The sequence below is a fragment of the Salmo salar genome, chromosome 08, assembly GCF_965601325.2.
Source record: "Salmo salar chromosome 08, fSalSal1, whole genome shotgun sequence".
NCBI lineage: Eukaryota > Metazoa > Chordata > Actinopteri > Salmoniformes > Salmonidae > Salmo > Salmo salar.
The window spans coordinates 38,439,832-38,460,000 of record NC_138298.1 but is presented as its reverse complement, the minus strand read 5'-3'; the positions used below and the strand labels follow the sequence as shown (position 1 = coordinate 38,460,000).

The 20,169-nt window shown below is 44.8% G+C and overlaps 2 protein-coding genes across 2 annotated transcripts in view; one reads left to right on the top strand and one right to left on the bottom strand.

Annotated features, from left to right (window-relative positions):
- The window catches only part of LOC106610542 (receptor-type tyrosine-protein phosphatase delta), a 205,096-nt gene that overhangs the window by 6,022 nt on the left and 178,905 nt on the right, over positions 1–20,169 (bottom strand). The window contains 3 exon segments of the mRNA XM_082978641.1: positions 212–366; positions 608–733; positions 1,891–2,017. Coding sequence (XP_082834767.1) covers positions 212–366; positions 608–733; positions 1,891–2,017 — 408 coding nt within the window.
- Positions 6,333–20,106, top strand: LOC123732113 (uncharacterized). The gene is made up of 3 exons (XM_045711458.2): positions 6,333–7,124; positions 17,729–18,609; positions 20,087–20,106. Exons 1-3 carry the CDS (start codon positions 7,105–7,107, stop codon positions 20,104–20,106), a joined length of 921 nt encoding a protein of 306 aa, XP_045567414.2. The 5' UTR covers positions 6,333–7,104.

Sequence of the window (20,169 nt, the reverse complement as noted above, 5' to 3'; positions counted from 1 at the left end):
CGTGCTTCATGCATTTCTCTGTGAATAGTGACACATATAAATATGTTCTGCGTCTACCTCTGTGGAATATTTATGTTTTTATTAAACATGTGCTTTTTTTAATCTGCTTGTTCAATGTTTGTACCTATATATTGAATAACAGAAAATACATATCTGGAGTTCGGTGACATCAAGTCAGATTAAAGAGGTGTTGATGGAGGCGGGACCTTACCTACAGTGCACCGTGATTGGTCCGTCCTGGCCAAACTGCTCTTTAGTTTTGTGCACCTGGCCAATGAAATCAATGAACCCCTCCCCTGACTTTGGCACTCCTTGCTCCGGCCAATCAGTGAACTGGAACTGACGAACCGTCCGAGACTGGCCGTCCTGGAAAAAATAATCCACCAATCAGAACACAGACAGTAGGTTGATTAAACCACACAGTTTTTTTTACACACACTCACACACACACACACACACACACACACACACACACACACACACACACACACACACACACACACACACACACACACACACACACACACACACACACACACACACACACACACACAGCAAAAACAGTTGTGAGAAATAACTCATCACAAACACTCCCTCCCCCACTCACCCTGGCATCGGTGACTTTGAACTCTCGTAGGATGTACTGGGGCATGTTGTACTCAGCCATGGGGTCCACTACAAAGTACTGGTACCTGGCTGAGCGCTCTGCTGGCCAGTACTGATGGCACTTCTCCTGTAAGGGGAGACACAATGAGGGTTAACATGGCGTGTGTGTGTGTGTGTGTGTGTGTGTGTGTGTGTGTGTACCCCAATGTCCTAACATTTCACAATAATGTCCTGAAAAGGAAGGAAAACAATAACTTTTTTTGAAAGGTCAAGCCTTTTTTCAGGTCCTGAATTTATTCAAATGCTATTTTATGCTTAAGAGTTAGGTTTAGGGTTTTGGGATTAGGGTTAGGGTTTTTGGGGTTAAGGTTAGGTTTAATGCTACGATTAGATTTAGAGAAAATAAGACTTTTAATGGTCAAACATTTTTACACTCTGAAATGTCACCAAAACAAAGCTGTGTGTGTGTGTGTGTCAGTGTTAATTTTCAACAATAACTATAAGAAAAAATACTCGCCAACAACCTATTTTTCCTGACTAAAACGATGATGATAACGAGATGAGATGCCCTGGAGAAAAAAACCCGATAACTGTAACAAATTACTTTTAATTTTAGTCGATGAAAATGTGACGAGACGAGAATTCCACGTTAGACTAATGGACATTTCATTTGACACGACGTTCCTTTCCAATCCTAACCATGCATGCAGAATATTTAATGTAGTCCTCTCATTGGCAGAATGAACATCTTTCAGCTTCCAGGAGGTCTCTTCATTCACTCTTCAGTCTTTTGAACTGATGTGAAGCAGGACACTGGACTTGTAACTAACCTCAACTAGAAACAATGTTTACTCTCTCTTCATTTCATCTTGGACATTTTTTGCTTTGATCACATCTGAAGCTTTATGTGCTCTGTTATTCATTCGTCTGTGTTGCCGCTCTAGAGGACTGATAAAAACTAAAACTAGACTAAAGTTGTCCAGAGTTTTAGAGGACTGATAACTAAAACTAACCAAGGATGAGATGACTAAAATGTGACTAAAACTAAAAGGTATTTTAAGACTAAAACTACATCTAAAATAGCTGACACATACAAACTAATACTGGTGTGTGTGTGTTCTGTGTGTGTCTGTGTGTGTACTGCTGGCCAGTACTAATGACACTTTTCCTGTAGAGGGACACACAATGAGGGTTAACACAGGGTGTGTGTGTGTGTGTGTGTGTGTGTGTGTGTGTGTGTGTGTGTGTGTGTGTGTGTGTGTGTGTGTGTGTGTGTGTTCTTACCCTTCCCATCTCCCTCAGTTTAGTCAACATGACCACTATGGTAGAGTTGTGTTCCCACAACATTCTCCAGTAGTCCTCAGTAGTCTCAGCCAGCGGGCCCTGGGTGGCTATATAAGCCCTCTGCTGCCTGTATAGAGACACACACAAAGACACACTTTACAATCATCACACACACACACACACACACACACACACACTAACCCTTCTACTGAGGCCACGCCCTCCCCCTTTCCTACTGGTTGTATTTCTGTCCCAGGGTGATGATGCAGTCACCTGTACCTCAGTCACCGTGCGTCAGGACAGAGAAGTAGGTTTTAATAACAGGAAGACCGCACCAGAGCCCCAGGTTGATCCAGTGACTCTCCGTATCAACCATGTCAACGTTGGACAGTCAGGGTAAGACTAGAGCCATAATAAACACATCATCATTTGTTATATATCATGTTTCTTCCTGTTTAAAACCACACTCCTTCATTTGTGAATAACCTCAGAGAGTGTGGGGCCAGCCATTAACGGCCACAGTTATTATCAGTGTTGCAGCAAGTAATGACAGAGTCAATGACAAGATCTGCCTGACTTGACATTACAATAAAACCTGTCTGGTCTGATTCTGTGAGAAGCACATATATATATATATATATATATATATATATATATATATATATCTCTGTCTGTCTGTCTGTCTGTCTGTCTGTCTGTCTGTCTGTCTGTCTGTCTGTCTGTCTGTCTGTCTGTCTGTCTGTCTGTCTGTCTGTCTGTCTGTCTGTCTGTGTCTGTGTCTCTCTCTCTGTGTCTCTCTCTCTGTGTCTCTCTCTGTGTCTCTCTCTCTCTCTGTGTCTGTGTGTGTCTCTCTCTCTCTCTCTCTCTCTCTCTGTGTCTGTGTGTGTCTCTCTCTCTCTCTCTCTGTGTCTGTGTGTGTCTCTCTCTCTCTGTGTCTGTGCGTGTCTCTCTCTCTCTCTCTGTGTCTGTGCGGGTCTCTCTCTCTCTCTCTCTCTCTCTCTCTGTCTCTCTCAGTTCATTAACTGTGTCAAAAGTTATGGATCAAGTTAAATGTGTTCAGTCCAACACTGGTTGTCAACAGCCTGTGGTGATGAGACAGTTCTTGTAATATTAGAGGTTATTATGATTACACCAGGTTTCTTGATCTGTGTCTGACTGACAGAGTTTAGGAACCATGACTGGTGAACTACTAGACTAAAAGGATCCCTGATGCTGATGCCAGACCACATAGCTAGCGGTAACATTAAAACGAGCCCTGATGCTGATGCCAGACAGACATCTAGCTGTAACATTGAAATGAGCCCTGACACTGATGCCAGACCACATAGCTAGCGGTAACCTTAAAACGAGCCCTGATGCTGATGCCAGACAGACATCTAGCTGTAACATTGAAACGAGCCCTGATGCTGATGCCAGACCACATAGCTAGCTGTAACATTAAAACGAGCCCTGATGCTGATGCCAGACCACATAGCTAGCTGTAACATTAAAACGAGCCCTGATGCTGATGCCAGACCACATAGCTAGCTGTAACATTAAAACGAGCCCTGATGCTGATGCCAGACCACATAGCTAGCTGTAACATTAAAACGAGCCCTGATACTGATGCCAGACCACATAACTAGCAGTAACATTAAAACGAGCCCTGACACTGATGCCAGACCAGACAGCTAGCTGTAACATTAAAACGAGCCCTGATGCTGATGCCAGACCACATAGCTAGCTGTAACATTAAAATGAGCCCTGATACTGATGCCAGACCACATAACTAGCAGTAACATTAAAACGAGCCCTGACACTGATGCCAGACTAGACAGCTAGCTGTAACATTAAAACGAGCCCTGATGCTGATGCCAGACCAGACAGCTAGCTGTAACATTACCTTTCAGTTTATTGTAGTAAAAGTGTTCTTTACTACCATCTCTCAGGCTGTCCTGTCAGAAACCATCCTACCATCTCTCAGACATTTATCTATTTTCTCCTCCTCTCACACCCCCCCACCTCTCTCTCTCCCTCCCCCAACCCCTCCCCCACTTCTCCCTCTCCACCAGACCTGGTTAATACATGTGTATAAGAGTATCTAGTATTTAAAATACTTTTTTTTCTGTGTTTTTTAGTATTTTCAAATCCACAGCCCAAAAACAAGTACTTTAATTTCAGTATTTGAATGGTTATTTGTAAAAAAAACTAAAAAATAGTCAACCAAATTGTATTTTAAAAGGATTTTTAAATACTTACTTCAAATACATGGGAGAGTACTTGAGCTTGTGTATTGGCATTGTTCTAATACTTTCCAAGTGTGTTTATACCTCTTGTATAATACATACTTCAAATGTATGTGAAAGTAACAATAGTATTTGAACCCGGGTCCTCTCTCTCTCTCTCTCTCTCTCTCTCTCTCTCTCTCTCTCTCTCTCTCTCTCTCTCTCTCTCTCTCTCTCTCTCTCTCTCTCTCTCTCTCTCTCTCTCTCTCTCTCTCTCTCTCTCTCTCTCTCTATAGATATCTGGAAAGCTGTAGGTGCAGCGGTGCTGGGCTTCATCTCTGGAGTACCTGGAGGTTACCTACTATCCTCCACAATGGCAGCAGAACTAGGTGGCCTGGGGCCTCCACCAGAAGACATTAATAAGGGAGAATCAGAGGCAGACAAAGGGTTCATCACCTTCCTGACCCTCTTGATAGGAATGTTCCTGATGTTGTTTCTGCCCATGGTAGTAGGAGGAATACTGTGCCTTGCCGCCTCCATGGCAATCAGGAAGGCTGGGGAGACTGAGCCGGACGCTACGGAGGTGGCTGCAGTCGTAACAGTGGTCCTGATGGGGACCTCTGCTATATGCGGAGGTGTGGGATTCCTCTTGGAAACAGCCATTGGAGGACTGACTGACATCCTCACTGTGTACCAATACACTGTAGAAATGGCTGTGAAAGTCATCTTTATTGTCGTGTCTCCTTTCATGGCTGCGTTGGCTGCAGGGGTGTCTGTTCAGTTCGGTAAGGGAGCAGTCAAACTGAGGGCGGCAGCAGGCATAGGAACAGGGATACTGGCAGCCTTGAAGTCCCAGTCAATCCTGGGGCATTGGGGCACTATGGGGGCTCTGTTTGGCCCGGCGGCAGCTGCAGGGGTGGCTCTGTCTGCTGCTCTAAGACGCAGCAGTAGCAGCTATGGGAAGGCAGGGAGACTTGGGGCAACACTGGGGGCAATGTGTGCCACGTGGTTTGGGAGATGGACTCTGAGTTATTTCACGGTGTGGATTTTAATATGGATCTTTCTGATCTCACTTCTGTCCCTAGTCGTTGTGGATCCTACCAGACCAGTTAATCAAGGAGAAAGAATCTCAGATACAATGTCAGCAGAGGAGATATAGTCAGGAAATAATTTGACTAAATGTTTCTTTATACCCATTTCAGACAGAAGATGTGGAGACGTCACTACAGAACCTGGTTCGATTCCAGGCTGTATCACAACCGGCCATGATTGGGAGTCCCATAGGGCGGCGCACAATTGGCCCAGCATTGTCTGGGGTAGGCCGTCATTGTAAATTAGAATTTGTTCTTATTTAACTGACTTGCCTAGTTAAGTAAATATATTTTGGGAGGTAAACCCCTTTGGCCAATTGGGAGGGGTGGGGGTACTGTTAAACCATGAGGGGATATTTGCAGTTCAAATTAGGGAGGTTTTAAACAATGGAAGTGTTAATGCATTTACATGTAAAAAAGCAGAGAACCATATACACAGAGTCATACCTGTATTTTGGTTCTAGGGTCTGTGAAAATGCAGGAATCATGACTAGTGGTTTTTATTTTTCCATGATTCTGTTTTTACACCCTATCCATTTCAGATATACCAATAACCTGGTCAATTAGTGGGATTTTGGTCTGTGTGTGAAAGGGATATTTTTCATGCCTTTGTAATCGTTGTATTTTAATAAAATGTTATCACCTGTATATATATATATATAGGACTCCAGGTAGTCATTGTAAATAAGAATGAGTTTTTAACTGACTCGCCTGGTTAAATAACGGTTCAATAAAATATATAAAACATTGTCAGTGGACTAACAGGGAATGTTGGGTTTTGTTTGCATATTATTTAAATATTGCATGTTGGGTATTATTTTGCTTGTTGGGGCAGGGAGAGTCTTTTGATTGTAATCTCTATGTATGATACTTACTCCCCTTGTTGTTAAAAAAATGGATATAATTGTACATCTATTTCAAAAACTTGTATCCTTTTTTTATATATCTCCAGAAAATATGTATATAAACAAAAAAAAAAAGTTAAATAAATGTTTGTTTGAATTTATTTGAATAATGTTAGGGGTGGGCAACTCCAGTCCTTGAGGTGTTACACTTTTCCCCCCATCCCCTAGAAAACACAGCTGATTAATCAAACTGCATTCTAAACTGAAGACCGTGATGAGGTGATTATTGGAGTCAGGTGTGTTAGCTGGGGCAGAACTGACACCAATCAGGCCCTCGAGGACTGGAATTGCCCACCCTTGTAGAGGATGACTACATTACAGACCCCTGCCAGATCTCACAACACCTGGATAGGGTGCGTTCCAGGATGACTACATTACAGACCCCTGCCAGATCTCACAACACCTGGATAGGGTGCGTTCCAGGATGACTACATTACAGACCCCTGCCAGATCTCACAACACCTGGATAGGGTGTGTTCCAGGATGACTACATTACAGACCCCTGCCAGATCTCACAACACCTGGATAGGGTGCGTTCCAGGATGACTACATTACAGACCCCTGCCAGATCTCACAACACCTGGATAGGGTGCGTTCCAGGATGACTACATTACAGACCCCTGCCAGATCTCACAACACCTGGATAGGCTGTGTTCCAGGATGACTACATTACAGACCCCTGCCAGATCTCACAACACCTGGATAGGGTGTGTTCCAGGATGACTACATTACAGACCCCTGCCAGATCTCACAACACCTGGACAGGTGTTTAAACATATCAGCTAACCACATCATCTGCTACAGCAATCTGATGCCAGACTGCACAGTCAATGACGTGACATGGTTTCATGCAATGAAATGTCTGTAATGTAGTGGGGCCTGGAATGCACCTGGCCCGCCTCTTGCCACGGTGCGATGACGTAGTCACCTGTACCTCAGACACCGTCAGACAGAAGGTCGGTTCAGAAAACAGGAAGACAGCAACAGAGGCAGGTTGATGCAGTGACTCTCCGTATGAACAATGGACAAGCAGGGTAAGACCAGAATCACAATAAACACATCATCATTTGTTATATACCATGTTTCTTCCTGTTTAAAGCCACGCTCCTTCATTTCGTGCATAACCTCAGAGAGTGTGTGGGGCCAGCCATTAACAGCCACAGTTATTATCAGTGTTGCAGCACAAAATGACAGAGTTTGCTGAAGTTGAACTATTTTTACTGTGATCCAACATGTTGGCCTGTAAATTAGAATCAAAATCTGTCTGGTCAGTGATTTCTGTGGGAAACACCTGTCTCTACACGTCTACTAATTCTCCCGTCACGTTTCAGTGTATTCTAGCCTTCAGGCTATCTGTTCCAGTGGTGTGTATTAGGTTACACACCACTGTGGATAACAGTGTGATTTAGTTCAGTTCAGTTCATCGTGTCAAAGTCATGGTTAAATGTCACCGTGGCTGACAACACTGAAGCTCTAGAACCTGTTAGACCTCATTTCTATGGCTCTGTTCCAAGTGGCTCCCTATTTCTCTACAGGGCCCTGGTCAAAAGTAGTGTACTACATAGGGAATAGGGTGCCATTTAGGGCGCATTACTGTGATCAGGTTTGATACATAGTAAAACGCTGACTGCTGGTGGGTTAACCCCCCCCCCCCCCCCCCCCCCCCCCCCCACGTTGATGAATATTTGAGGGCATCATTAGTGTCTTGTGTTATCTGGTCTGTGCCTGGGCTAAGGCTCAGCGGACGTTTACACTATACAAGCAACACTGGCCTAGCCACGCTAGCCTTGCCCTCATGTGGGTGCTAACAAGCATGCTAGGTAGTGCTACATATCAACAGCCGCTGTCAGCCAATCCAGTAGGGGATGGAAGCTATGGTGAGCTACAATTGGTCACGGAGGATTTTTAATAAAGTTCAATTTTCCCCAATTTTAGTCCTGCCCAGTTTTGCTCCCTTGCCCATCCTCACATCTCTTAACAGTCCCCCCCACCCTCTCCACTTCTCTCTCTGTCCTTCACGTTGAAAATGAATGGCTTCCGATGTTTCACTGTGCAATGCCACTTCCTAGTGTAAACACACTGTCAGACACATCGTGACAACGAACTGCTGAAAGCAGCCTCCATTTCACTTGCTCTGTTAGCTGGATGTTACACTCATTTAGATGGGTCTACATTCTCCCCCAACTCCTTCTCTCTCTCCCCCTCTCCACCAACTCCTTCTCTCTCTCTCCCCCAACTCCTTCTCTCCCTCTCTCACTCTCCACCAACTCCTTCTCTCTCTCCCCCTCTCCACCAACTCCTTCTCTCTCTCTCCCCCAACTCCTTCTCTCCCTCTCTCACTCTCCACCAACTCCTTCTCTCTCTCCCCCTCTCCACCAACTCCTTCTCTCTCTCCCTCTCTCCACCAACTCCTTCTCTCTCTCCCCCTCTCCCCTATCTCCTTCTCTCCCTCTCCACCAACTCCTTCTCTCTCTCCCCCTCTCCCCTATCTCCTTCTCTCCCTCTCCACCAACTCCTTCTCTCTCTCTCTCCCCCTCTCCACCAACTCCTTCTCTCTCTCCCCCTCTCCCCCTCTCCACCAACTCCTTCTCTCTCACTCTCCCCCTCTCCACTATCACCTTCTCTCCCTCTCCCCCTCTCCACCAACTCCTTCTCTCTCTCTCACCCTCTTCACCAACTCCTTCTCTCTCTCTGCCCCTCTCCACCAACTCCTTCTCTCTCTCTCCCCCTCTCCACTAACTCCTTCTCTCTCTCTCTCCCTCTCCACTATCTCCTTCTCTCTCTCTCTCTCTCTCCCTCCCCCCACCCCTTCCCTCCCTCGTTCCCTCCCTCCCTGTCCATAGGGTTCAGTAACGCTGTAGGAGCATCAGTGATGGGAGTAGCTGGAAGCTTTGTGCTGTCCTCCACAACGGCAGCAGAACTAGGTGACTGGCTTGGCTGCAGCAGAAGACTAGCAAAAGGAAGAATCACTGGTCCTACCAGGTGCTCTATAATGACACTGAACTGATAGGAATGTTCCTGATGTTGTTGTTGCCCGTGATTGGAGGAGGAATACTGTGGAAGGCTGTCTCTGTGATAATCAGCTAAGCTGGGGAGACTGAGCCAGACGCCACAGACCTGGTTACCGTAGTAATAGCACACTGGAACAACAGTGGAAGAATGAGTGATATCCTAATTCTGTACAAGCCTACTGTAAATGTTATGGGTGACAGCAGCCTACTGTAGATGTCTGGGTGACAGCAGCCTACTGTAGATGTCTGGGTGACAGCAGCCTACTGTAGATGTCTGGGTGACAGCAGCCTACTGTAGATGTTGTGGGTGACAGCAGCCTACTGTAGATGTTATGGGTGACAGCAGCCTACTGTAGATGTCTGGGTGACAGCAGCCTACTGTAGATGTCTGGGTGACAGCAGCCTACTGTAAATGTTGTGGGTTACAGCAGCCTACTGTAGATGTCTGGGTGACAGCAGCCTACTGTAGATGTTGTGGGTGACAGCAGCCTACTGTAGATGTCTGGGTGACAGCAGCCTACTGTAGATGTTGTGGGTGACAGCAGCATACTGTAGATGTGTGGGTGACCGCAGGCTACTGTAGATGTCTGGGTGACAGCAGCCTACTGTATATGTCTGGGTGACAGCAGCCTACTGTTGATGTTGTGGGTGACAGCAGCCTACTGTAGATGTCTGGGTGACAGCAGCCTACTGTAGATGTCTGGGTGACAGCAGCCTACTGTTGATGTTGTGGGTGACAGCAGCCTACTGTAGATGTCTGGGTGACAGCAGGCTACTGTAGATGTTGTGGGTGACAGCAGCCTACTGTAGATGTTGTGGGTGACAGCAGCCTACTGTAGATGTTGTGGGTGACAGCAGCCTACTGTAGATGTCTGGGTGACAGCAGCCTACTGTAGATGTCTGGGTGACAGCAGCCTACTGTAGATGTCTGGGTGACAGCAGCCTACTGTAGATGTTGTGGGTGACAGCAGCCTACTGTAGATGTCTGGGTGACAGCAGCCTACTGTTGATGTCTGGGTGACAGCAGCCTACTGTAGATGTTATGGGTGACAGCAGCCTACTGTAGATGTCTGGGTGACAACAGCCTACTGTAGATGTCTGGGTGACAGCAGCCTACTGTAGATGTCTGGGTGACAGCAGCCTACTGTAGATGTTCTGGGTGATAGCAGCCTACTGTAGATGTCTGGGTGACAGCAGCCTACTGCAGATGTCTGGGTGAAAGCAGCCTACTGTAGATGTTGTGGGTGACAGCAGCCTACTGTAGATGTTGTGGATGACAGCAGCCTACTGTAGATGTCTGGGTGACAGCAGCCTACTGTAGATGTCTGGGTGACAGCAGCCTACTGTTGATGTTGTGGGTGACAGCAGCCTACTGTAGATGTTCTGGGTGACAGCAGCCTACTGTAGATGTCTGGGTGACAGCGGCCTACTGTAGATGTTGTCATGTGTTGCTATGTTGTAGTGTTGTGGTCTCTCTTTATTTAGTGTTGTAGTGTCTCTCTATATGTAGTGTTGTGGTCTCTCTTTATGTAGTGTTGTAGTGTCTCTCTATATGTAGTGTTGTGGTCTCTCTTTATGTAGTGTTGTGTTAGGTCTCTCTTTATGTAGTGTTGTGGTGTCTCTCTTTATGTAGTGTTGTGGTCTCTCTTTATGTAGTGTTGTGGTCTCTATGTAGTGTTGTAGTGTCTCTCTTTATGTAGTGTTGTGTTAGGTCTCTCTTTATGTAGTGTTGTGGTGTCTCTCTTCATGTAGTGTTGTGGTGTCTCTGTAGTGTTGTGGTCTCTCTTTATGTAGTGTTGTGGTGTCTCTATGTAGTGTTGTGGTGTCTCTCTTTATGTAGTGTTGTGTTAGGTCTCTCTTTATGTAGTGTTGTTGTGTCTCTCTTTATGTAGTGTTGTGGTGTCTCTCTTCATGTAGTGTTGTGGTGTCTCTATGTAGTGTTGTGGTCTCTCTTTATGTAGTGTTGTGGTGTCTCTCTTCATGTAGTGTTGTGGTGTCTCTATGTAGTGTTGTGGTCTCTCCTTATGTAGTGTTGTGGTCTCTCTTTATGTAGTGTTGTGGTCTCTCTTTATGTAGTGTTGTGGTCTCTCTTTATGTAGTGTTGTGGTGTCTCTTTATGTAGTGTTGTGGTGTCTCTCTTTATGTAGTGTTGTGGTCTCTCTTTATGTAGTGTTGTGTTAGGTCTCTCTTTATGTAGTGTTGTCTCTCTTTATGTAGTGTTGTGGTCTCTCTTTATGTAGTGTTGTGGTCTCTCTTTATGTAGTGTTGTGGTCTCTCTTTATGTAGTGTTGTGGTGTCTCTCTTTATGTAGTGTTGTGGGTCTCTCTTTATGTAGTGTTGTGTTAGGTCTCTCTTTATGTAGTGTTGTGGTCTCTCTTTATGTAGTGTTGTGGTGTCTCTCTTTATGTAGTGTTGTGGTCTCTCTTTATGTAGTGTTGTGGTCTCTCTTTATGTAGTGTTGTGTTAGGTCTCTCTTTATGTAGTGTTGTGGTGTCTCTCTTTATGTAGTGTTGTGGTGTCGTGGGGGGCTATGTAGTGTTGTGGTGTTGTGGTGTCTCTCTTTATGTAGTGTTGTGTTAGGTCTCTCTTTATGTAGTGTTGTTGTGTCTCTCTTTATGTAGTGTTGTGGAGTCTCTCTTTATGTAGTGTTGTGGTCTCTCTTTATGTAGTGTTGTGGTGTCTCTCTTTATGTAGTGTTGTGGTGTCTCTCTTTATGTAGTGTTGTGTTAGGTCTCTCTTTATGTAGTGTTGTGGGTCTCTCTTTATGTAGTGTTGTGTTAGGTCTCTCTTTATGTAGTGTTGTGGTGTCTCTCTTATGTAGTGTTGTGGTGTCTCTTTATGTAGTGTTGTGGTGTCTCTTTATGTAGTGTTGTGGTGTCTCTTTATGTAGTGTTGTGGTGTCTCTCTATATGTAGTGTTGTAGTGTTGTGGAGTCTCTCTTTATGTAGTGTTGTGGTCTCTCTTTATGTAGTGTTGTGGTGTCTCTATGTAGTGTTGTGGTGTCTCTCTTTATGTAGTGTTGTGTTAGGTCTCTCTTTATGTAGTGTTGTTGTGTCTCTCTTTATGTAGTGTTGTGGTGTCTCTCTTCATGTAGTGTTGTGGTGTCTCTATGTAGTGTTGTGGTCTCTCTTTATGTAGTGTTGTGGTGTCTCTCTTCATGTAGTGTTGTGGTGTCTCTATGTAGTGTTGTGGTCTCTCTTTATGTAGTGTTGTGGTCTCTCTTCATGTGGTGTTGTGGTCTCTCTTCATGTGGTGTTGTGGTGTCTCTTTATGTAGTGTTGTGGTGTCTCTCTTTATGTAGTGTTGTGGTCTCTCTTTATGTAGTGTTGTGGTCTCTCTTTATGTAGTGTTGTGTTAGGTCTCTCTTTATGTAGTGTTGTGGTGTCTCTCTTTATGTAGTGTTGTGGTGTCTCTCTTTATGTAGTGTTGTGTTAGGTCTCTCTTTATGTAGTGTTGTGTTAGGTCTCTCTTTATGTAGTGTTGTTGTGTCTCTCTTTATGTAGTGTTGTGGTGTCTCTCTTTATGTAGTTTTGTGGTGTCTCTCTTTATGTAGTGTTGTGTTGTCTCTCTTTATGTAGTGCTGTGGTGTCTCTCTTTATGTAGTGTTGTGGTCTCTCTCTTTATGTAGTGTTGTGGTGTCTCTCTTTATGTAGTGCTGTGGTGTCTCTCTTTATGTAGTGTTGTGGTCTCTCTATGTAGTGTTGTCTCTCTTTATGTAGTGTTGTGGTCTCTCTATGTAGTGTTGTCTCTCTTTATGTAGTGTTGTGTTGTCTCTTTATGTAGTGTTGTGGTGTCTCTCTTTATGTAGTGTTGTGGTCTCTCTTTATGTAGTGTTGTGTTCTCTCTTTATGTAGTGTTGTGTTGTCTCTCTTTATGTAGTGTTGTGTTGTCTCTCTTTATGTAGTGTTGTGTTGTCTCTCTTTATGTAGTGTTGTGGTCTCTCTTTATGTAGTGTTGTGATGTCTCTCTTTATGTAGTGTTGTTGTGTCTCTCTTTATGTAGTGTTGTGGTCTCTCTTTATGTAGTGTTGTGTTAGGTCTCTCTTTATGTAGTGTTGTGGAGTCTCTCTTTATGTAGTGTTGTGGTCTCTCTTTATGTAGTGTTGTAGTGTCTCTCTTTATGTAGTGTTGTAGTGTCTCTCTTTATGTAGTGTTGTGGTCTCTATGTAGGTTGTGGTCTCTATGTAGGTTGTGGTGTCTCTCTTTATGTAGTGTTGTGGTGTCTCTCTTTATGTAGTGTTGTGGTGTCTCTCTTTATGTAGTGTTGTGGAGTCTCTCTTTATGTAGTGTTGTGGTCTCTCTTTATGTAGTGTTGTGGTCTCTCTTTATGTAGTGTTGTGTTAGGTCTCTCTTTATGTAGTGTTGTGTTAGGTCTCTCTTTATGTAGTGTTGTCTCTCTTTATGTAGTGTTGTGGTGTCTCTCTTTATGTAGTGTTGTGGTCTCTCTTTATGTAGTGTTGTGGAGTCTCTCTTGATGTAGTGTTGTGGTGTCTCTCTTTATGTATTGTTGTGGAGTCTCTCTTTATGTAGTGTTGTGGTGTCTCTCTTTATGTAGTGTTGTGTTAGGTCTCTCTTTATGTAGTGTTGTCTCTCTTCATGTAGTGTTGTGGTCTCTCTTTATGTAGTGTTGTGGTCTCTCTTTATGTAGTGTTGTGGTCTCTCTTTATGTAGTGTTGTGGTGTCTCTCTTTATGTAGTGTTGTGGTCTCTCTTTATGTAGTGTTGTGTTAGGTCTCTCTTTATGTAGTGTTGTGGTCTCTCTTTATGTAGTGTTGTGGTGTCTCTATGTAGTGTTGTGGTGTCTCTCTTTATGTAGTGTTGTGTTAGGTCTCTCTTTATGTAGTGTTGTTGTGTCTCTCTTTATGTAGTGTTGTGGTGTCTCTCTTCATGTAGTGTTGTGGTGTCTTTATGTAGTGTTGTGGTGTCTCTCTTTATGTAGTGTTGTGGTGTCTCTCTTCATGTAGTGTTGTGGTGTCTCTATGTAGTGTTGTGGTCTCTCTTTATGTAGTGTTGTGGTCTCTCTTTATGTAGTGTTGTGGTCTCTCTTTATGTAGTGTTGTGGTGTCTCTTTATGTAGTGTTGTGGTGTCTCTCTTTATGTAGTGTTGTGGTCTCTCTTTATGTAGTGTTGTGTTAGGTCTCTCTTTATGTAGTGTTGTGGCTCTCTTTATGTAGTGTTGTGGTCTCTCTTTATGTAGTGTTGTGGTCTCTCTTTATGTAGTGTTGTGGTCTCTCTTTATGTAGTGTTGTGGTGTCTCTCTTTATGTAGTGTTGTGGTCTCTCTTTATGTAGTGTTGTGTTAGGTCTCTCTTTATGTAGTGTTGTGGTCTCTCTTTATGTAGTGTTGTGGTGTCTCTCTTTATGTAGTGTTGTGGTCTCTCTTTATGTAGTGTTGTGGTCTCTCTTTATGTAGTGTTGTGTTAGGTCTCTCTTTATGTAGTGTTGTGGTGTCTTTCTTTATGTAGTGTTGTGGTGTCTCTATGTAGTGTTGTGGTGTGTCTATGTAGTGTTGTGGTGTTGTGGTGTCTCTCTTTATGTAGTGTTGTGTTAGGTCTCTCTTTATGTAGTGTTGTTGTGTCTCTCTTTATGTAGTGTTGTGGAGTCTCTCTTTATGTAGTGTTGTGGTCTCTCTTTATGTAGTGTTGTGGTGTCTCTCTTTATGTAGTGTTGTGGTGTCTCTCTTTATGTAGTGTTGTGGTCTCTCTTTATGTACTGTTGTGTTGTCTCTCTTTATGTAGTGTTGTTGTGGTCTCTCTTTATGTAGTGTTGTGTTAGGTCTCTCTTTATGTAGTGTTGTGGTCTCTCTTTATGTAGTGTTGTGTTAGGTCTCTCTTTATGTAGTGTTGTGGTGTCTCTTTATGTAGTGTTGTGGTGTCTCTTTATGTAGTGTTGTGGTGTCTCTTTATGTAGTGTTGTGGTGTCTCTCTATATGTAGTGTTGTAGTGTTGTGGAGTCTCTCTTTATGTAGTGTTGTGGTCTCTCTTTATGTAGTGTTGTGGTGTCTCTATGTAGTGTTGTGGTGTCTCTCTTTATGTAGTGTTGTGTTTGGTCTCTCTTTATGTAGTGTTGTTGTGTCTCTCTTTATGTAGTGTTGTGGTGTCTCTCTTCATGTAGTGTTGTGGTGTCTCTATGTAGTGTTGTGGTCTCTCTTTATGTAGTGTTGTGGTGTCTCTCTTCATGTAGTGTTGTGGTGTCTCTATGTAGTGTTGTGGTGTCTCTCTTTATGTAGTGTTGTGGTCTCTCTTTATGTAGTGTTGTGTTAGGTCTCTCTTTATGTAGTGTTGTCTCTCTTCATGTAGTGTTGTGGTCTCTCTTTATGTAGTGTTGTGGTCTCTCTTTATGTAGTGTTGTGGTCTCTCTTTATGTAGTGTTGTGGTGTCTCTCTTTATGTAGTGTTGTGGTCTCTCTTTATGTAGTGTTGTGTTAGGTCTCTCTTTATGTAGTGTTGTGGTCTCTCTTTATGTAGTGTTGTGGTGTCTCTCTTTATGTAGTGTTGTGGTCTCTCTTTATGTAGTGTTGTGGTCTCTCTTTATGTAGTGTTGTGTTAGGTCTCTCTTTATGTAGTGTTGTGGTGTCTCTCTTTATGTAGTGTTGTGGTGTCTCTATGTAGTGTTGTGGTGTGTCTATGTAGTGTTGTGGTGTTGTGGTGTCTCTCTTTATGTAGTGTTGTGTTAGGTCTCTCTTTATGTAGTGTTGTGGTGTCTCTCTTTATGTAGTGTTGTGTTAGGTCTCTCTTTATGTAGTGTTGTGTTAGGTCTCTCTTTATGTAGTGTTGTGGAGTCTCTCTTTATGTAGTGTTGTGGTGTCTCTCTTTATGTAGTGTTGTGGTCTCTCTTTATGTAGTGTTGTGTTAGGTCTCTCTTTATGTAGTGTTGTGGTGTCTCTCTTTATGTAGTGTTGTGGTGTCTCTATGTAGTGTTGTGGTGTCTCTCTTTATGTAGTGTTGTGTTAGGTCTCTCTTTATGTAGTGTTGTGTTAGGTCTCTCTTTATGTAGTGTTGTTGTGTCTCTCTTTATGTAGTGTTGTGGTGTCTCTCTCTATGTAGTGTTGTGTTGTCTCTCTTTATGTAGTGTTGTGTTGTCTCTCTTTATGTAGTGCTGTGGTGTCTCTCTTTATGTAGTGTTGTGGTCTCTCTCTTTATGTAGTGTTGTGGTGTCTCTCTTTATGTAGTGCTGTGGTGTCTCTCTTTATGTAGTGTTGTGGTCTCTCTATGTAGTGTTGTCTCTCTTTATGTAGTGTTGTGGTCTCTCTATGTAGTGTTGTCTCTCTTTATGTAGTGTTGTGTTGTCTCTTTATGTAGTGTTGTGGTGTCTCTCATGTAGTGTTGTGGTCTCTCTTTATGTAGTGTTGTGTTCTCTCTTTATGTAGTGTTGTGTTGTCTCTCTTTATGTAGTGTTGTGTTGTCTCTCTTTATGTAGTGTTGTGTTGTCTCTCTTCATGTAGTGTTGTGGTCTCTCTTTATGTAGTGTTGTGATGTCTCTCTTTATGTAGTGTTGTTGTGTCTCTCTTTATGTAGTGTTGTGGTCTCTCTTTATGTAGTGTTGTGTTAGGTCTCTCTTTATGTAGTGTTGTGGAGTCTCTCTTTATGTAGTGTTGTGGTCTCTCTTTATGTAGTGTTGTAGTGTCTCTCTTTATGTAGTGTTGTAGTGTCTCTCTTTATGTAGTGTTGTGGTCTCTATGTAGGTTGTGGTCTCTATGTAGGTTGTGGTGTCTCTCTTTATGTAGTGTTGTGGTGTCTCTCTTTATGTAGTGTTGTGGTCCCGGGTGGGCTCTCTTTATGTAGTGTTGTGGAGGTCTCTCTTTATGTAGTGTTGTGGGTCTCTCTTTATGTAGTGTTGTCCCGGTGGGGGCTCTCTTTATGTAGTGTTGTGGTGTCCCAGGTGGGGCTCTCTTTATGTAGTGTTGTGTTAGGTCTCTCTTTATGTAGTGTTGTCTCTCTTTATGTAGTGTTGTGGTGTCTCTCTTTATGTAGTGTTGTGTTAGGTCTCTCTTTATGTAGTGTTGTGGAGTCTCTCTTGATGTAGTGTTGTGGTGTCTCTCTTTATGTATTGTTGTGGAGTCTCTCTTTATGTAGTGTTGTGGTGTCTCTCTTTATGTAGTGTTGTGTTAGGTCTCTCTTTATGTAGTGTTGTGGTGTCTCTCTTTATGTAGTGTTGTGGTGTCTCTCTTTATGTAGTGTTGTTTTGTCTCTCTTTATGTAGTGTTGTGTTAGGTCTCTCTTATGTAGTGTTGTGTTTGGTCTCTCTTAGGTAGTGTTGTGTTAGGTTGTGTGCATCTCTTGTCGTGATGTTTTGTCCTATATTTGTATTTTTTAATCCCAGCCCCCGTCCCCACAGGACGCATTTTGCCTTTTGGTAGGCCGTCATTATAAATAAGAATGTGTTCTTAACTGACTTGCCTAGTTAAATAAAGGTTAAATAAAGGTTAAATAAAGGTTAAATAAATAACACCGGTTCCAATCCAAGTTCCAATGCCGTTTAGCAAACACCAGGCGGTGCTGTTGTGTTCCACCCCAGGCCACATTTTAATATTATTTTAATATTGTATGTTGGGTTTTGGTTTTGCTTTGTCTGTTTCTTATCTTACTTTTTGATAGAATTGTTTATCTACCTTCTCTACCTTCTCCTCAGGACCCCCAGCCGCTCCAAATCTCTCCTCGGGACCCCCAGCCGCTCCAAACCTCTCCTCAGGACCCCCAGCCGCTCCAAACCTCTACTCAGGACACCCAGCCGCTCCAAATCTCTCCTCGGGACCCCCAGCCGCTCCAAACCTCTTCTCGGGACCCCCAGCCGCTCCAAATCTCTCCTCGGGACCCCCAGCCGCTCCAAACCTCTCCTCAGGACCCCCAGCCGCTCCAAATCTCTCCTCGGGACCCCCAGCCGCTCCAAACCTCTCCTCAGGACCCCCAGCCGCTCCAAACCTCTACTCAGGACACCCAGCCGCTCCAAATCTCTCCTCGGGACCCCCAGCCGCTCCAAACCTCTTCTCGGGACCCCCAGCCGCTCCAAATCTCTCCTCGGGACCCCCAGCCGCTCCAAACCTCTTCTCAGGACCCCCAGCCGTTCCAAACCTCTCCTCAGGACTCCCAGCTGTTCCAAACCTCTCCTCAGGACTCCCAGCCGTTCCAAACCTCTTCTCAGGACTCCCATCTGTTCCAAACCTCTTCTCAGGACTCCCATCTGTTCCAAACCTCTCCTCAGGACTCCCAGCTGTTCCAAACCTCTTCTCAGGACTCCCAGCTGTTCCAAACCTCTCCTCAGGACTCCCAGCTGTTCCAAACCTCTCCTCAGGACTCTCAGCCGTTCCAAACCTCTCCTCAGGACTCCCAGCTGTTCCAAACCTCTTCTCAGGACTCCCAGCTGTTCCAAACCTCTCCTCAGGACTCCCAGCTGTTCCAAACCTCTCCTCAGGACTCCCAGCTGTTCCAAACCTCTCCTCAGGACTCCCAGCTGTTCCAAACCTCTCCTCAGGACTCCCAGCTGTTCCAAACCTCTCCTCAGGACTCCCAGCTGTTCCAAACCTCTCCTCAGGACTCCCAGCTGTTCCAAACCTCTCCTCAGGACTCCCAGCTGTTCCAAACCTCTCCTCAGGACTCCCAGCTGTTCCAAACCTCTCCTCAGGACTCCCAGCTGTTCCAAACCTCTCCTCAGGACTCCCAGCTGTTCCAAACCTCTTCTCAGGACTCCCAGCTGTTCCAAACCTCTCCTCAGGACTTCCATCTGTTCCAAACCTCTCCTCAGGACTCCCAGCTGTTCCAAACCTCTTCTCAGGACTCCCAGCCGTTCCAAACCTCTCCTCAGGACTCCCAGCTGTTCCAAACCTCTCCTCAGGACTCCCAGCTGTTCCAAACCTCTTCTCAGGACTCCCAGCTGTTCCAAACCTCTCCTCAGGACTCCCAGCTGTTCCAAACCTCTCCTCAGGACTCCCAGCTGTTCCAAACCTCTCCTCAGGACTCCCAGCTGTTCCAAACCTCTCCTCAGGACTCCCAGCTGTTCCAAACCTCTCCTCAGGACTCCCAGCTGTTCCAAACCTCTCCTCAGGACTCCCAGCTGTTCCAAACCTCTCCTCAGGACTCCCAGCTGTTCCAAACCTCTCCTCAGGACTCCCAGCTGTTCCAAACCTCTCCTCAGGACTCCCAGCTGTTCCAAACCTCTCCTCAGGACTCCCAGCTGTTCCAAACCTCTTCTCAGGACTCCCAGCTGTTCCAAACCTCTCCTCAGGACTTCCATCTGTTCCAAACCTCTCCTCAGGACTCCCAGCTGTTCCAAACCTCTTCTCAGGACTCCCAGCCGTTCCAAACCTCTCCTCAGGACTCCCAGCTGTTCCAAACCTCTTCTCAGGACTCCCAGCTGTTCCAAACCTCTCCTCAGGACTCCCAGCTGTTCCAAACCTCTCCTCAGGACTCCCATCTGTTCCAAACCTCTCCTCAGGACTCCCAGCTGTTCCAAACCTCTCCTCAGGACTCCCATCTGTTCCAAACCTCTCCTCAGGACTCCCAGCCGTTCCAAACCTCTCCTCAGGACTCTCAGCCGTTCCAAACCTCTCCTCAGGACTCCCAGCTGTTCCAAATCTCCCCTCAGGACCCCCAGCCATTCTATGGATTTGATCTCTTCCAGAGTTAGCACCTGATTCAACTTGTCAACTAATCATCAAGTCCTTGACTAGGTAAATCAGGTGAGATAGTTCAGGGCTATAACAACATGCTGAAACATCTGGGAGTCCCAGAGGAGAGGTTTGAGAAGAACTGTATTACAATGACTCTTTCTAACCTCTCTTATATGATCTATACAAATGTTTTTGTCAATGGACACATCCAATCAATAGACAATTTCAAATAAATGTCTGCTGTTTTCGAAAGAAATGTGCGTCTTTGATCGTTTAAAGTTGCCTGCTACTGTAAGACCCTCCCCCCTCACCTGTATCCGTCTATGAAGCTGCCGTTGATGTAGTCTGACCCCCTCCCCCCTCACCTGTATCCGTCTATGAAGCTGCCGTTGATGTAGTCTGACCCCCTCCCTCCTCACCTGTATCCGTCTATGAAGCTGCCGTTGATGTAGTCTGACCCCCTCCC